This window comes from Triticum aestivum, chromosome 2B (assembly GCF_018294505.1).
Source record: "Triticum aestivum cultivar Chinese Spring chromosome 2B, IWGSC CS RefSeq v2.1, whole genome shotgun sequence".
Lineage (NCBI taxonomy): Eukaryota > Viridiplantae > Streptophyta > Magnoliopsida > Poales > Poaceae > Triticum > Triticum aestivum.
In genome coordinates this window covers 7,379,319-7,394,543 of record NC_057798.1, presented here as the reverse complement: position 1 = coordinate 7,394,543, position 15,225 = coordinate 7,379,319, and the positions used below count along the sequence as shown (strand labels likewise).

The 15,225-nt window shown below is 40.7% G+C and overlaps 1 protein-coding gene across 1 annotated transcript; it reads right to left on the bottom strand.

Annotated features, from left to right (window-relative positions):
- Positions 1–5,124: 5,124 nt before the first annotated feature.
- LOC123038707 (uncharacterized) lies at positions 5,125–10,283 on the bottom strand. Its single transcript, XM_044462211.1, has 5 exons — positions 10,275–10,283; positions 10,148–10,175; positions 8,902–8,978; positions 8,537–8,680; positions 5,125–5,509 (listed from the first exon to the last, which is right to left on the bottom strand). The coding sequence occupies exons 1-5, from the start codon at positions 10,281–10,283 to the stop codon at positions 5,345–5,347; spliced, it is 423 nt and encodes a 140-aa protein (XP_044318146.1). The 3' UTR covers positions 5,125–5,344.
- Positions 10,284–15,225: the final 4,942 nt, after the last annotated feature.

Sequence of the window (15,225 nt, the reverse complement as noted above, 5' to 3'; positions counted from 1 at the left end):
CTTGAAAGTAGTGTCGCAGCTTCCGGGATGCCATGAACACCGCGTACGCTATCTTTTGATAATATGGGTACCGGGACTTGCATGGAGTTAAGATAGTGGATACGTAGTACACTGGTTTTTGAAGAGGGAATTTGTGCCCTTCTGTTTCTCGTTCGACGACGAGTACCGGGCTGACAACTTGATGTGTTGCCGTGATATATAATAACATCGGGTCGCCTAGGTTTGGCGCAGCCAGGACCGGATTTGTTGCCAATATGGCCTTAATTTCTTCGAGTCCGGTCGTGGCAGCATCCGTCCATTCAAAGTGTTCGGTGCGCCGGAGGAGGCGATAGAGGGGCAGTGCCTTTTCTCCCAAACGGGAGATGAAGCGGCTTAGAGCCGCCACGCATCCAGTTAGTTTTTGTATTTGTTTGAGGTCTTTTGGGATATCCAATTATGACAGAGCTCGGATCTTGGCTGGGTTTGCTTCAATTCCTCTACCGGATACAATGAAGCTCAAGAGCTTTCCGGCTGGTACACCGAAAACACATTTTTCCGGGTTGAGCTTAATGTCGTATGCTTGGAGGTTGTCGAATGTAAGCCTCAAATCGTCTACTAGAGTTTCGACGTGTTTGGTCTTAACGACCACATCGTCTACGTATGCCTCCACTATTTTGCCTATCTGGGTAGCCAGACATGTCTGAATCATGCGCTGATATGTTGCGCCGGCGTTTTTGAGTCCGAAGGGCATTGTGTTGAAGCAGAATGGTCCGTATGGAGTAATGAATGCCGTTGCGGCCTGATCTTTTTCCGCCATCTTGATTTGATGGTATCTGGAGTATGCGTCGAGGAAGCACAATGAATCGTGCCCTGCGGTAGCATCGATGATTTAGTCGATGCGGGGGAGGGGGAAAGGATCCTTTGGACAGGCCTTGTTAAGGTCTTTGAAATCGACACAAAGGCGCTAGGATTTGTCCTTTTTTGGTACCATTACCAGGTTTGCTAGCCAGTCCGGATGTTTTATATCTCTGATGAATCCGGCTTCTAAGAGTTTGGCTAGCTCCTCTCCCATTGCATGTCTTTTGGGTTCGGAAAATCGCCGAAGAGCCTGTTTGACTGGCTTGAATCCTTTTAGGATATTTAGGCTGTGTTCTGCCAGCCTGCGTGGGATTCCTGGCATATCTGAAGGGTGCCAGGCAAAAATGTCCCAATTTTCCCGAAGGAATTCTCGTAGTGCGGCTTCTACATCGGGGTTTAATTGTGCCCCAATGGAGGTCGTCTTTGTGGGGTCCGTTGGATGGACCTGGAATTTGACTATTTCGTCTGCTGGTTTAAAAGAGGTGGACTTAGATCTCTTATCGAGTATCACGTCGTCCCTATCCACCGTGGAGCGCAGCGCAGTGAGTTCCTCTGCCGCTAGGGCTTCGGATAGTGCCTCCAGGGCTAGTGCGGCTGTCTTATTTTCGGTGCGGAGTGCTATATCTGGATCACTGACAAGAGTGATGATTCCATTGGGCCCGGGCATTTTAAGCTTCATGTACCCGTAATGGGGTATAGCTTAGAAAATTGTGAATGCCTCTCGCCCTAACGAGGCGTGATATCCGCTGCCAAACGGGACCACTTGGAACGTGACCTCCTCGGACCTGTAATTGTCCGGTGAGCCGAACACTACATTTAGTGTGATTTTTCCTGTGCAGCGTACTTCCCGACTAGGGATTATTGCTCTAAAGGTTGTGCTGCTTCGCTCAATGCGGCTCCAGTCAATTTCCATTTTTTGGAGGGTTTCCTCGTAGATGAGGTTTAATCCGCTGCCGCCATCCATGAGTACCTTGGTAAGACGAAGCCGTCCACTATCGGACTGAGGACCAATGCGGTTGGTGCTCGGGCTGTTCGGAATTTAGGTTCGTCGCTGGCATTGAAGGTGATAGCCGTGTCGCTCCATGGATTTGTTGTTGCTACTTGGTAGACTTCGGCGAGGCTGCGGATTGTTCGTTTCCGCATATTATTTGATGCGAAAGTCTCGAAGACTGTTAATACCGTACTGGTATTGTTGGGCTGGTTACCCGGGGCTAGAAAACCTTCGCCACTTTTGGCCACCTGCCGTAGTATCCAACATGCTCGAAGGCTATGTGTTGGAGTGGCGCCCTCTGTACTATGAATTTTGCAGGGTCCGTTGAGCCATCCCTCCAGTACGGTTCCGTGCCCTTTAGGGTTTTTTTTCTTTTTGGTTTTTAACCCAGGTGCTTGAGTATGACGCACCCTTTTACTTTGAACTAGGGTTGTGTTCAAGGCCGGATTGTCCCAAAACCTGGTTTCGGTTTTCCAGGCACTCTCCATCGCACAGTATTTTTGTACTATGGTTGCCAGGTCGGCGAAGCGATGACTTATGGCGTTCATGATTCCCTTGTCCGTGCAATTGTTGCAGAAAATTGAGATCGCGCTTTCCTCATGGCAGTCCTTTATCCTGTCCATAACCAGGAGGAATCTGGCCCAGTAATGATGTGCTGTTTCATCGGGCTCTTGCCGTATTTGAGATAGATCGCTTATGTTTGGGTGGGCGGGCGGAATTAAATTTGGAACCCCGCCCAATCTGAGGCTCAAAGGCCGAGAAGTTTCCGGATTTGGAAGCTTGGATTGTTGGATGTTATCCAATAAATCTGGTCCGATGCCTGACTTTAGGTTCAGTACTTGACTGACGTCCGTCCCTCCGTGGGAATCCGGCATGGAGGGATCGGGAATCCGGACATAACTGGTCTTTAACATAGAAGAAGAGTCGCCGCGTTGTTCCTCTACCACAACAACGTGGTGGGTAGCCTGGGGAGAGTTAATTTCTCTCAGATCGGTTATAAGCCCAATCTGATCGTAGTATGTAGCGACTCCCAGGGCGGCGATGCGATCCAAGAGCTCATTTACGGAGGAGAGCTCCATCGGATCTAGCTGCTCGGCGAATTCCGAGTTGACGTGAAGATCACTTTTGATGACCTGAGAGGTCATTGTCGGAGCGGCGGCCGAACAGGCGGTCATAAGAAAACCGCCTAGCCGGATAGTTTGGCCGGTGGCCAAAGCTCCCTTGACGACGGCGCCGTCTTTAAAGACGGGAAAAGGCATCCCTCTTGATTGCGACGGCACATAGGAACTCTCAATGAAAGCACCAATGCCGGTGTCAAAACCGGCGGATCTCGGGTAGGGGGTCCCGAACTGTGCGTCTAGGCGGATGGTAACATGAGACAAGGGACACGATGTTTTACCCAGGTTCGGGCCCTCTTGATGGAGGTAAAACCCTACGTCCTGCTTGATTGATATTGATGATGTGGGTATTACAAGAGTAGATCTACCACGAGATCAAGGAGGCTAAACCCTAGAAGTTAGCCTATGGTATGATTGTTGTTCGTCCTATGGACTAAAGCCATTCGGTTTATATAGACACCGGAGAGGGCTAGGGTTACACAGAGTCGGTTACAATGGTAGGAGATCTACATATCCGTATTATCAAGCTTGCCTTCCACGCCAAGGAAAGTCCCATCCGGATACGGGACGAAGTCTTCAATCTTGTATCTTCATAGTCTTGGAGTCCGGCTGATGATGATAGTTCGGCTATCCGGACACCCCCTAGTCCAGGACTCCCTCAACGTCCTTTAAGCCTTAGATCCGCAAGCGAAGATGTTTTTTGTAACATTGCACAAAAATTGAAATTACCCTAACACAAACTTCCTCTTCAGAAGCCATATACTGAAATTACACAAACATAAACCTTCTGAATCCAAATTTTGGCGCAAACATATTTGCTCCAAAGTCAACGAGACCCACAGAGACACAGGGAGAGCTCACCGCCGCCAAGCCCCCCAGATCCACCGCACCACACCCCGGCGAGCATGGCATGCTGGTCGATAAAAAGAAGCAACAAAATTATAATTTTGCATATATTGATCAAGGAGCATACCTGGAGAAAAAAGTTTATCAGATTATCTTTTTTTTCAATAAAGATTATCTTATATCATCCCGTAAAGCTGAGACCGGAGCTTTCATATATCAGTGTTGTAATTGCTTTTCATTCTTTCATGGTCTACTGCAGGGATTAATCAACATGTACAATGCACACACATCTGAACTACCACAGTTACCAATAACATTTGTCCTCTCTCAAAACTTGCAGGCTGTATGGTGGGCTTTACCTTCAACCCTTTTGCCAGCTAGTCAGTCAGTTGCCCCTGATCCTAGCCATATCTTGATACTTCAGGCAGTGTTTTATTCCTAGATGTGTTAACAGGAACGGCTTTTACCCTTTAGTTGGCATAGCTTGTCATAATGTCAAATATAGAGAAATTGGTCGAGCACCATTGGCGCAATCCAACTTGATTGATGAGCAACTGCTGCACAGTCCATCTTTCACATATAGGTAATAACTTTTTGTATGGTAAAGATCACCCCGCCTCCTCCTGGGCAGGTTTCAACTCATACCATTGATTTGGTACTGAATCATGGGAATCAAGATTCTGCTATAGATGGCAAAATTCAGCTAGCCGCGACATTGATAATCCCCCCCCCTTGAATCATGGAAATTATGAATGCGGATTAGAATATATTGTAATATGAAATGACTATCTGGTCCATTCTCTCCTTTTCTACTATTAACAAGGTCTTTGTTCCCTCAGCAGCACATAGCATGAGTATCATCTGAATATCTAACTGCCTAATATAAGTTAGAAAAGCACTCATTCCGTTTCTACTCTTTATTTATTTTATTGCATACATCTCCACTTAGTCGTGGCAAATCCCGACCCGCAACGCTTTTGATAATTGACAGCTATCTATCTTAGTCGTGACGCTTATTTTTGGGACGGAGGGAGTATATGGGCAAGGGTTCAAAAAATAGTGCATAAACATTCGTCTAAAACTTAGTAATCGCAACCAATAAATAAGAAATTAGCAATCACATTCCCTTTCTAAATCAAGCCCATTTGTGGGCCATCCAATTTCGTGGCTTAGTTTATGACCTCTCAAGTATATGAGAAAGAGTTCAAAAAATAGTGCATAAACATACATCTAAAACTTAGCAATCACATCCAATAAAAAACAAATTTCCTCGGAAATAAAATAAATAAGTAAAATATTTATAGGACAGAAGATTGCACAAACACAATATAATATCCCATGTTTCAAATGTAAAAGATAGATATGAGAAGACATACAACTTTCTCAAGTACCAGTAACACATAAAAAGGTTTTGGTGCTTAACTACAAGACACAATGGACTTGTAGTGTCACTTATTGTCATTGAAATGACCAACACACCGAGTCTCTGAAACTTTTATTCTGTATGTATATAGGTTTTTGTAACTACAGCAAATAATTTGCTGCCAGTTGATTACTCGCATGGTTCATCTTGGCTCCCAGCTGCACCCGACTGGAGTGGTCCAGTTGCGCTAGTATCCGCTGGAATCTGGGGTGCTGTAGAGGAAAACCCAACCTCCAATTCAGATTGTGCTTCAGCTTCTAGAATTGCAGCAGCATTACGAAACGAGTGTGCAAGCTGCAAAAAACAATACATGTAAGTCTGGTAGCTTGACCAAACATCTAGCAAGAATGATCAATACGGCATGAAGTAAAGCTTTGACGTTTGCAAAATTGTGGTGTGCAATGTGAAGAAATCGAGGCAAAAATAATTAACAAAGCAGGCCACATGCAACTATATATTGATTCTTGAAACATGAATCAGCTTTGGTGCATAGACCCCAATGAATTCTGTACAATCGTTTTTTCTATCTCAAATATTTTGGATTGTAAGAAATATGTATTTGCTATTTATGCTATGCACTTTATTAGGACCTGAATGTTTGAAGATGTGGCCAAGTTTTGTAGCCAATAGAACAAGCCATTAGATAGAGTGCATCTTAGCAGGAAATAAAGAACTGGATGTAGCTTGGACTTAATTTGAAGAAAACCATATTTAGCAGCATGTTGGCAAATGGAGATGTGTCTCGCGCTAGATACAAAGGAACTAGTTTGGGTAAAATTATCAAAACAAGCCAACATTGTAGTTCGGAGCACACACTAGTGGGCTTAAAAAGCCCACTTGGATACACAAGATGTTATCTCCAAAAAAAAGTCCGTTGATATCAAAATGTGACAGCCAATCCAATATGTTTCGGTAGCTAGATAAGCCAAACCAACACGTGCTACCAATGTGAGTGACTGAGTGCAGAGCTATGGCCATCCTAACATGCGCCCACACGCACCTACAACCGTTGAGTAGGCAATAGTAACACACAAATACAACATGCACACACATACACATGCACACCATCACCCACATCGTCACCACAAAGGGCCTACTGAATACCATAGTCAAAATTTTAAGATTGACGAAATTACCACAGATGCCTCATTATCTACGAGAACGTCGTCTCCCACCAAAAGAATATTCCCTCTTTAACGAGACACTGGACGTTAAACCTAGGGTTTAATCTCTGGTGAACCACGGGAACAACCACCCGCATTACCATTCAACCACATATTGATTCTCTAGTCTAGTGTTTTTATGGTACACCTACACCATTAGGTAGTTGCATCTTTGATTTGACTTGCCTGAAAAACTCCACAGGATAGGATAGTAAGAAGCTAGTTCTAGCGAAAGCTAGGATTTCACTTTTCCTATTGACACAATATAGATTACAATGACTGAATGGCATTAATAGACGATGAGAATTCATGGACGCGTATCCCTAACAGTGTGTCAAATTTATCCTGTCTACATTGTCATATTTATAAATGATGGTGATCCTAGCTTGTCGATGACTCAACATGTTCTATCTTTGGTTTCTACTCATTTTAAAAAATAGAATATGTTGTTCTCAATTGGTGAAACAAGACCAAGATTTCGCCTCCGGTTAAAAAAATACACATCCCTAACAAGGTATATCCAATTTCCCTCAATAATAAATATTTACCAAGGAAGTTACTTATGTTTTTTTTTGTGTGCTCAATTTATTGCCGGCGACTATTTCAAAAATAGTAAAGTTATGGATTTCAGTCGTAAGTAGTATACTAGAAACAAGAACACAACACTAACATACTAGAGCAAATATAAAGTGATGTATCTTTGTTTTGGACAATTGATAATTAATGCATAACTTCATTGCTTCAACGGAATAAAAGAGCATTTTATATGTAGTGCTCTTAATTTATGGGTATGGATATTTCTCAATATGTTTTCACCGTGTTTCAAATATAGTGAGTTAATTTATACCTATCTAATTGAATACTTACTTTCATAATCTATATCGGACAAGCATCTTCACTCCTTTGCTTGATTGGATTACATGTTTTCATATATCTCCTCTAAAAACATTTTACATTGAACTATATGTTTGTTGAGTTTTGAAGTAGAAAGTATATAATAATAAAAGTCTAAACTGGTATGATGGTTTTATCCTAAAAACATTGTGTTCTCAAGCTTCAGTTTCTCATTTTTCTTCATTTATGGATTACTTATGTGCTGAATTCTAAGTTTTTAAACATGTAAGTACGTAAATATTGTGTTAGTAATAATGAATATTCAAAATATTTTATGTTTATTGATTGGGCAGTTATTCAATCAGAGGTAACATCTAAGTATATCAAACTGCAATAATCAACCAAAATGAACCTCTCACAAAGTAAATGTGTTAAATTTTGTATAAACACTTGAACAATAGTCTCCACACACATAAGCAATTATTAATATCTCTAGAATCATATTTTCCATCTATGCTTGTGTACTTTTTAGATCCTATATTATCAAGATTCTGGTTAGTATTGCTTGCGGTTGGGCATATTTGGTGGAACTAAATATAAATTTCTTATTTATTCTGTGACCAATAGTCAGAAGTGGCATAGTCGCAAACTTGATTCATTCAAAAAACCAATTTCGAACATACTGTCCCCCCTGGCCACGCACGGGGAAAGCATTTATTGTATGATATATCTCAATATCTCATTGGGTGTTGAAATTCACTTTCCCATTTATACAGGGTGCTGCTTTTAGTAAGTCTTGACAATATTTTTTGCTATTTTTCGGAAATACTACTGATCCATGTGATGGTAGGAGGCTAATGCTTAATCCGGACCTTAAATTTTACTCCTAGCCAAGAAATGTCGAATGTGCTACATGGTCACGTTATTGGGTCAACTAGGAAGCAAAATAAATTTCCTTATTTAACCATTTTGTGGAATATAAATATTTCTTTAGATGCACATTAAAATGAGTGACACTACTTCATAAACCATCTACATGCTGACATGGGTGCAATTTGTTTGACTTGAACATGTAATAGCACACACTTTTGCATTATATTTCAAATTCCATATTTTCTTTCAACCATTTTTGTAATGTTTTCGTGTTATTGCAATGCAAGAATTTAGCCATTGGGTGTTTAACTATTCAATATGATAGAAATATATTATTCAGTTGTCAACATTCTATATCTAGTAATAATATTTTCTAGTCTTGATTTAGAAATAATGCACGATAGAAGTGTTATAGTATATCGTTGTATGTCTTGGATCTACTTTGGCAAACCTCAACTTTCAGGTAGGCATTTTCAATCTTCAAGCAAGCAACACATCGGTACGTCCTCAACTCCTCGCGTATTTTGTGGTTCTCAATCGCCAGTATTTTGTTCTCAATCTCCAGACGCTCATTCTGTTGCTTGATGGAGAGCTTCTGTGATGAATATCATTAACTAGTTTAGTATATTTGTAGTATTATATTTAACAAGACTACAAAACAACAATAACATTGTGGCATGTCTAAAAATATATTATACACTTGATAAGATCAAATAATTTTGCATGATAAAAAAAGCACATAAATGTTTGTTGGTGCCAAAAATATTAAGACACACACAAATAAATTTATATGGTTTTGTGTTGTGACTTTGCGACCTTAATCTGAGGACCCATCTTCATGACCAACAACTTCGCTCGTTTTGATGAAGCCGATGAAATGCTCTCCAATATGACTGTAGAAGAAATAGGTGTATGTATCAAAACAATTAAGGCCTCTGAGATAATATGATGTTTTATTATGTGAAAAGAAACAAATTGCCACCTATATAATAAATGTATACATGAATAACTATAAGTGTATACATGAATATTTTAAGCCTCGCATGACTATACATATATGCGGATACATAAGTCTATATGTGAACTTTGCACTTCCAATTACTACTACAAATTTATAGCATGAAAATAGAGGTTTCTTTTGTTTTCAGAGTGGTGTGAATATTATAACAAAAAATGAGTATTTATTTTGAACAAAATAATAATATATTGTCAACCATGACACAAATCATGGGAACAAATATGTTATATATTCCAAAAGTATTCCTAGTTTTCCAAAAGTGAAAACTAAACTAACTAGGAAAAATCAACGACAAGAAAGACAGTACGTTTCACGGAAATAACATGGATGGATTAGTTTATATGTAAAATACATAGTCGTACTTTAGTGTTTTGTTGTTCTGATCCTTTAGTGAACATGTGAGGATTTTCTCTATTGAACAAGAAAAGATCTTCTACTTTTAGTCAATCAAGTTAAAAAAGATCTTCCACTTTACAAGAGGGAAAGTTTTGATTAATTAGGCCATTATAGGATAATTTTTCTACAATCTAATAGAAAATTCTAAAACTTGTTCAAGTTCTTGTTCTGAACTTTCATGTGAAAAAAACTCCGACGACAAGGAAAGTGACATGTGTTTGAAATAAAAGATGAAATTTCAGCATCTTTTTTCTTCAGATCGACTATTTTACCATCAATATTCCAACATAATAAAACTCAACAAATATAACACAATTTATGCATTGATGTATATTTGAAAACATAAAAGTAATAACCTACTTTGAGTACTTGTCAAACATAATTGGTTATCTACCATCAAGGACCCTATGACGTGCAAGACTAGGAAAAAATGTTCAAACATATATAGTACGTAGGGAAAGAAAATAAGTTCGGGAACCTCGCCAACAAAGAAAAATGACAATCCTTTCTTTGGCGCGGGCATGTACCGAAAAAACAAGCTATGATTTTCAAATATACAAAATACAAGAACTCGTAATTTCAAGTTATGCATAGTATGCCTAGAAAATTTCAATGGGAGAATGCCCTTTATAACTATGAAAAGCATACCAGATAGCCTCCCTGCTCTATGAGTCCTCTTAGATCATAGGGGTCAATGCTTCTTTCTTTGTGTGGGCAACAGAGTGGTGCTTTTATAGGATGATCACACGGAGCAATGTCAATTTTCGGCCAGTACAACATCCATGCCTGACATTTAAGTAGGATTGGTGCCTAAAGATGTATGCCGCACTACGGATAGATATTTAGATAGATAGGGGCTGCGTTATTTGGAATAATAGGAGACTATGGGTCAAATCCTGTCGACTGCCTTTTCTGAATGATAAAAGATAGAGTTGAACATATGCATATCCTTATCCCGACACACTTTCGGTGCACAAGAGACGTAAGAGCCTAAGAAAGATATAGTTGAAGATATACATATCCATTTTCTGACGCATTTTCGGCGCATAGATAGATGGAGCAGTACTTTAATAAGTAATATATAAAAATGTAGGTCTAACTTCCGCTCTTTAGTCCTAGTACCACCCACTGTACTCATCTGGTGATATGTGGCGTCGATGTTAGGGTGTGGGCTGCCAGTTTGTGCAAGTCTAGTACACGTAGTGTCACGTCTAGGTTGCCATGTGTGGGCTCCTAGGAGGTTCCACAACTTCAAAGAATGATGTGCGAGGCTTCAATGTGTTGGCGGTAGGTCCTGTAGGAGCTATAGTATATCGACCAGAGGGGGGTAAATGGGAGTTTTAAAAATTCTTTTGAAACTTGAAAACTCTCGGTACAACACAACGGAGAATAAATCTAAGCACAAAATATCTACAAAAGACTCTCAAACTAGAAGATAAACAAGATAGAATAGAAATATTAGACAAAGGACTCTATCAAAGAGATGATACCATCAAATTCATCTTCAAGACTGCCTCACCCGTGTCACCGCTTGGGTGCTTCATTGCGCCATACATAGGAGGGGAAGAGTGACAGACCAAAAGTAACTTGCAGAAAAACGCTTATCTGTTCGATACTCCCTCTGATTCATAATAAGTGTCGCAGTTTTGAACCTTAATTCAAAGGGTGTGGCTATATAACATCTAGATGTGAGATAAATATATCACATCTAAGTCTCTTTTATCTTTTGTTTCTCCAACCAACAACTGTTATTGACAATTAGTAAACCAGAAACATTTAAGAACATAGCATAGCGTCCAGATTAGAAAGCATGTTTGATTTTTTGGAACTCTTTTTTTACAGATTGCAATTTCATTTTTGAAATGTTCAATATTTTTTTAAACACAAACAATTTTGAAATTTCGAAAATGTATTTTCAAATGTGAATAAACTTTGTAATTCAGTTTTTTAAATAAGAACAAATTTTGGTATTCTGAACAATTTATTCTCGAACAAAATTTGAAAACATGCACAATTTTTTAAGATCCCTGAACAATTTTTAGAGTGTGCACTTTTTTGGGAGACACGAATAAGTTTATTCTATTTTCATTTTAATAAAAGAATTTCAATAAAAAACTTGTTTGTACAATTTAAAAATGTTGAAATTTTGAAATGTTCATGCATTTGAAAAAGATGGGTCCGACTATGTCACATCTAGATGTGAGATAATCTAACTATGACATCATCCCACATCAAGAGATAAATAAAGCCTCATCATTGTATTGTTTGTTTGTTTTGTTTCGTTTTCTTGCTATTTTCTTTGTCGCCCATGAAAAATTCAAGCACCCACTCTGTCGCAACTCGGACAAAAAAGGTCGGACCCCAGTTACGAGTCGTGGGTGGACTTGCAACTGGGACAAAAAAAGGTCGGGCCTAGGTTGCGAGTTGAGGACGTACTTGCAACTGGGACAAAAGGAAGGCCAGGCCCCAGTTGCGAGTGCAGGGCGGAGTTGCAACTTAGACATAAAAAAGCTCGGGCCCCAGTCGCGGGTCGACCGTGGACTTGCAACTGGAAAAAATGGCCGGATCCCAGTTGCGAGTCGAGGATGGACTTGCAATTGGAACAAACAAAGAACGAGGCACAGTTGCGAGTCAAGGGTGAACTTGTAAGTGGGACAAAAAAAGGTTGCACTCCAGTTGCGAGTCGAGGGTGGACTTGCAACTGGGACAAAAAAAGACCGGACCCCAGTTGTGAGTCCAGGGTGGACTTGCAACTGGGACAAAAAAGGTTGGGCCCAGTTGCGAGTCGATGGTAGACTTGCAACTGGGACAAAATGTTGACCCAGTTATGTCAAGGTTGGACTATCAACTGGGAAAAAAAAGGTTGAGTCCAGTTGTTAGCCGATGGTGGACTTGTAACCGGGACAAAAAAAGTCGGGTCCAGTTGCGAGTCGAGGATGTACATGCAATTGGGACTAAAAAAGATCAGGCTCCAGTTGCGAGTTGGGGTGAAGTTGCAACTCGGAAAAAAAAGTTGGGCCTTAGTTACAAGTTGAGGGTGGACTTAAAACTAGGACAAAAAAAAAGTTTCGTGCCGAGTTGCGATTCGAGGATGGACTTGCAACCGAGACAAAAATATATCAAATTTCAGTTGCGCATCGAGGATGGTATTGCAATTATGACAAAAGAAGGTCGGACCTGAGTTGCAAATTGAGGGTAGACTTGCAACTTGAAAAAAAAAGACAACTCATGTTTGATGATGGAGAGCCAACTAACAACGATATGAAAAAAAACATGAATTTAAAAAATTAAAAAGAAAAGATAAAAAGTAAAAAAACAAGTCATGAATTTTAAAAAGCTTACAAATTTTAAACAAATAAATGAAAAAAGAAGAAAAAGAAAAAAAAAGAAAATTGAAAATTGAAAAAGTTCACTCGTGGCCACAACAGCCAACGAGGCAACTCACGAGAAACAAAATCAATCGATAAAAACAGCACGGCCTACTGCCACAACGGGCGCCCCACTAGTGACATGCACGGGAACAAGATCAATTAACAAAAAAAGAATACAAATCTTGATGTATAAATCATGTGCTTAGAAAGTTAGATGTGAGATACTATTTCACATCTAGATGTGAAATAGCAAAACTGTAGTTCAAAACCGCGACACTTTTTATGGATCAGATGGAGTATTAGATAGTGGATCTAACATATCTAGGTAATATGTCTTTCATATCTAGGTCATTTATCACTGGCATCACGTACAAAGTAATAGCTAACCAAGATATCAGGCATGCCACTTCTTGGCCAGTCTGCTAGAAATTATTCATTCATGCATATGTTGGCTGCTTCTGTGAATCACCATGGAGGATATCCACACATATAGAAAGAACAAAACAGGATTTGAGTTTACAAAAATCTCTTCTTTCTTGTTGAAGACCCTGAAGGGCAATCAACCTTTGTGAAGTATGAATTGCTTAGGTAATCAACATCTTAATCCATGATCATGCAATCAGTCGCCATCGTTTGATTTTGTCAACTTGACATTCAAGAGAAGAGACTATAAAGGGTAGCTTCTGATAGAGCGGAGCGGACACCAGAAGGCTTTCTGTTAAGTTTCATGTTAAACTTTGGGACCTTTTTGGGGGGATAATTTGATCCTATTGCCGGAACAGGACCATCCAATAACCAATGTGATCCCCCGGCAAAAAAGAACTAGTCACACCAAATTATGCAATCGAAACGGGCAAAACAAAACATGCGACCCAAGTAAATCCACGGTGTTTTCCGGATACATCCATGAGATACACACGGAATACATACAAGATCATGATTGCAACCACCGTCGATGAACTGATCAATATTAACGAACCAAACTTGGCCTAGGTCATTACAAAGCATTGCAAGATAGTACTCCCTCTGTCCCAAAATAATTGTCTCAACTCTAGTATAACTTCGTACCGAGGGAGTAAGACACACAGTTTCATATCGATCGAGCTAATCACTGCTAGACCTAAGCCTCGTCGCCGTCCACGACGGCGTCGCCGCGGAGCTCGGTGTAGGCGTACCCCACGGCCTTGTGCTGGTCGAGGATGTCATTCTCCATGTCCACGATCCTCCGCGCGGCCTCGAACCCCTCGACCAGCACGGCGAGCTTGGCCTCGTCACCATTCACCACCCGGCGGAGGAGCTCCTCGCTGAAGCTGCGGAGGGAACCGCGAGCGCGGAGGCGGCCTCGCCCTGAGCTCGTCCATGAACTCCTCGGACACAAGGATCATCCTCTTGCCGTCGCCGTCCCTAACCTTGATCCAATGCAGGCCCGCCCTCGCCTCCTCGGCGGTTGCTCCGATCCGAACCGCCGGCGTCTCCATGTACTACGTCGGTGGATCGCCTGCGCGCTGCGCGTGCCGGCGGCTGCTCGCTCGAGTTTGGGCGTCGGCCTTCGGGGTCGGTGGCGTTGAGGAATCTGGATTGCTTATTAAAGCTACGTTGGGCGCACGGATGATCAAAGCGTCTCCGGCTTGGACTCCGCGTCAAAAATGATTTAGTAATAAAAGTTAAAAAAATACAGAAAAAATTGGACATGGCCAAGTGTCATCAGCAAAAGTTTAGGTGAAAGCCCAATCATTTTTTACATGAACAGAGTAGCAAAATTTTGCTACTTCTAGACCACTAAACTGTCTTGTTTCTGTTGAAACACAACTGTTTCGTTTCGCATGAAAAAAATTCAAAGGCACTTTTGAACACTAACATGAACAAGTAAGAACATCAGAACTTTTAAATTTTTTTTCACATTTGTTTTGAATTTACTGCTGGCTATAAACTCGTGGGACACCCTAAACATTCGCTAAGCACGGGCACTTGAATACAATTGTCATTGTGACAGACAAGATCACAATAATCAACCGTAATGCTCCCTCCATCCAGGTGCATAGAGCGCTTGCAAGAAATCGGGTATTTTTTAAGAAAACTTTCGATCTATTTATCAATAATCATGACAGTACAAAGAACAACAGAAGAAACATAAATTACATCCATGTATGTAGACCACCGAACGACTGTAATTAATATCCCTTGTAACCAACAAATTAATATTTCTTGGCTCCCCATCTCACACATGCATATCTCAAAGCTTTCATCCCCAGTTCCCCACACATGCAGGGTTAAACGCCTCTTTTAGTTGCATCTTTTGTGGGAACATGACAGGTTCGTTTCCACAATTTCAAACATTACATTGGCCGATCTTAG

Coding starts and splice junctions, on each gene's coding strand:
- LOC123038707 (XM_044462211.1), bottom strand. Junction 8,681..8,901: donor AGATGGGTCCTCAGATTAAG/GTCGCAAAGTCA, acceptor TATTCATCACAG/AAGCTCTCCATCAAGCAACA. Junction 5,510..8,536: donor ATGCCTACCTGAAAGTTGAG/GTTTGCCAAAGT, acceptor TGTTTTTTGCAG/CTTGCACACTCGTTTCGTAA.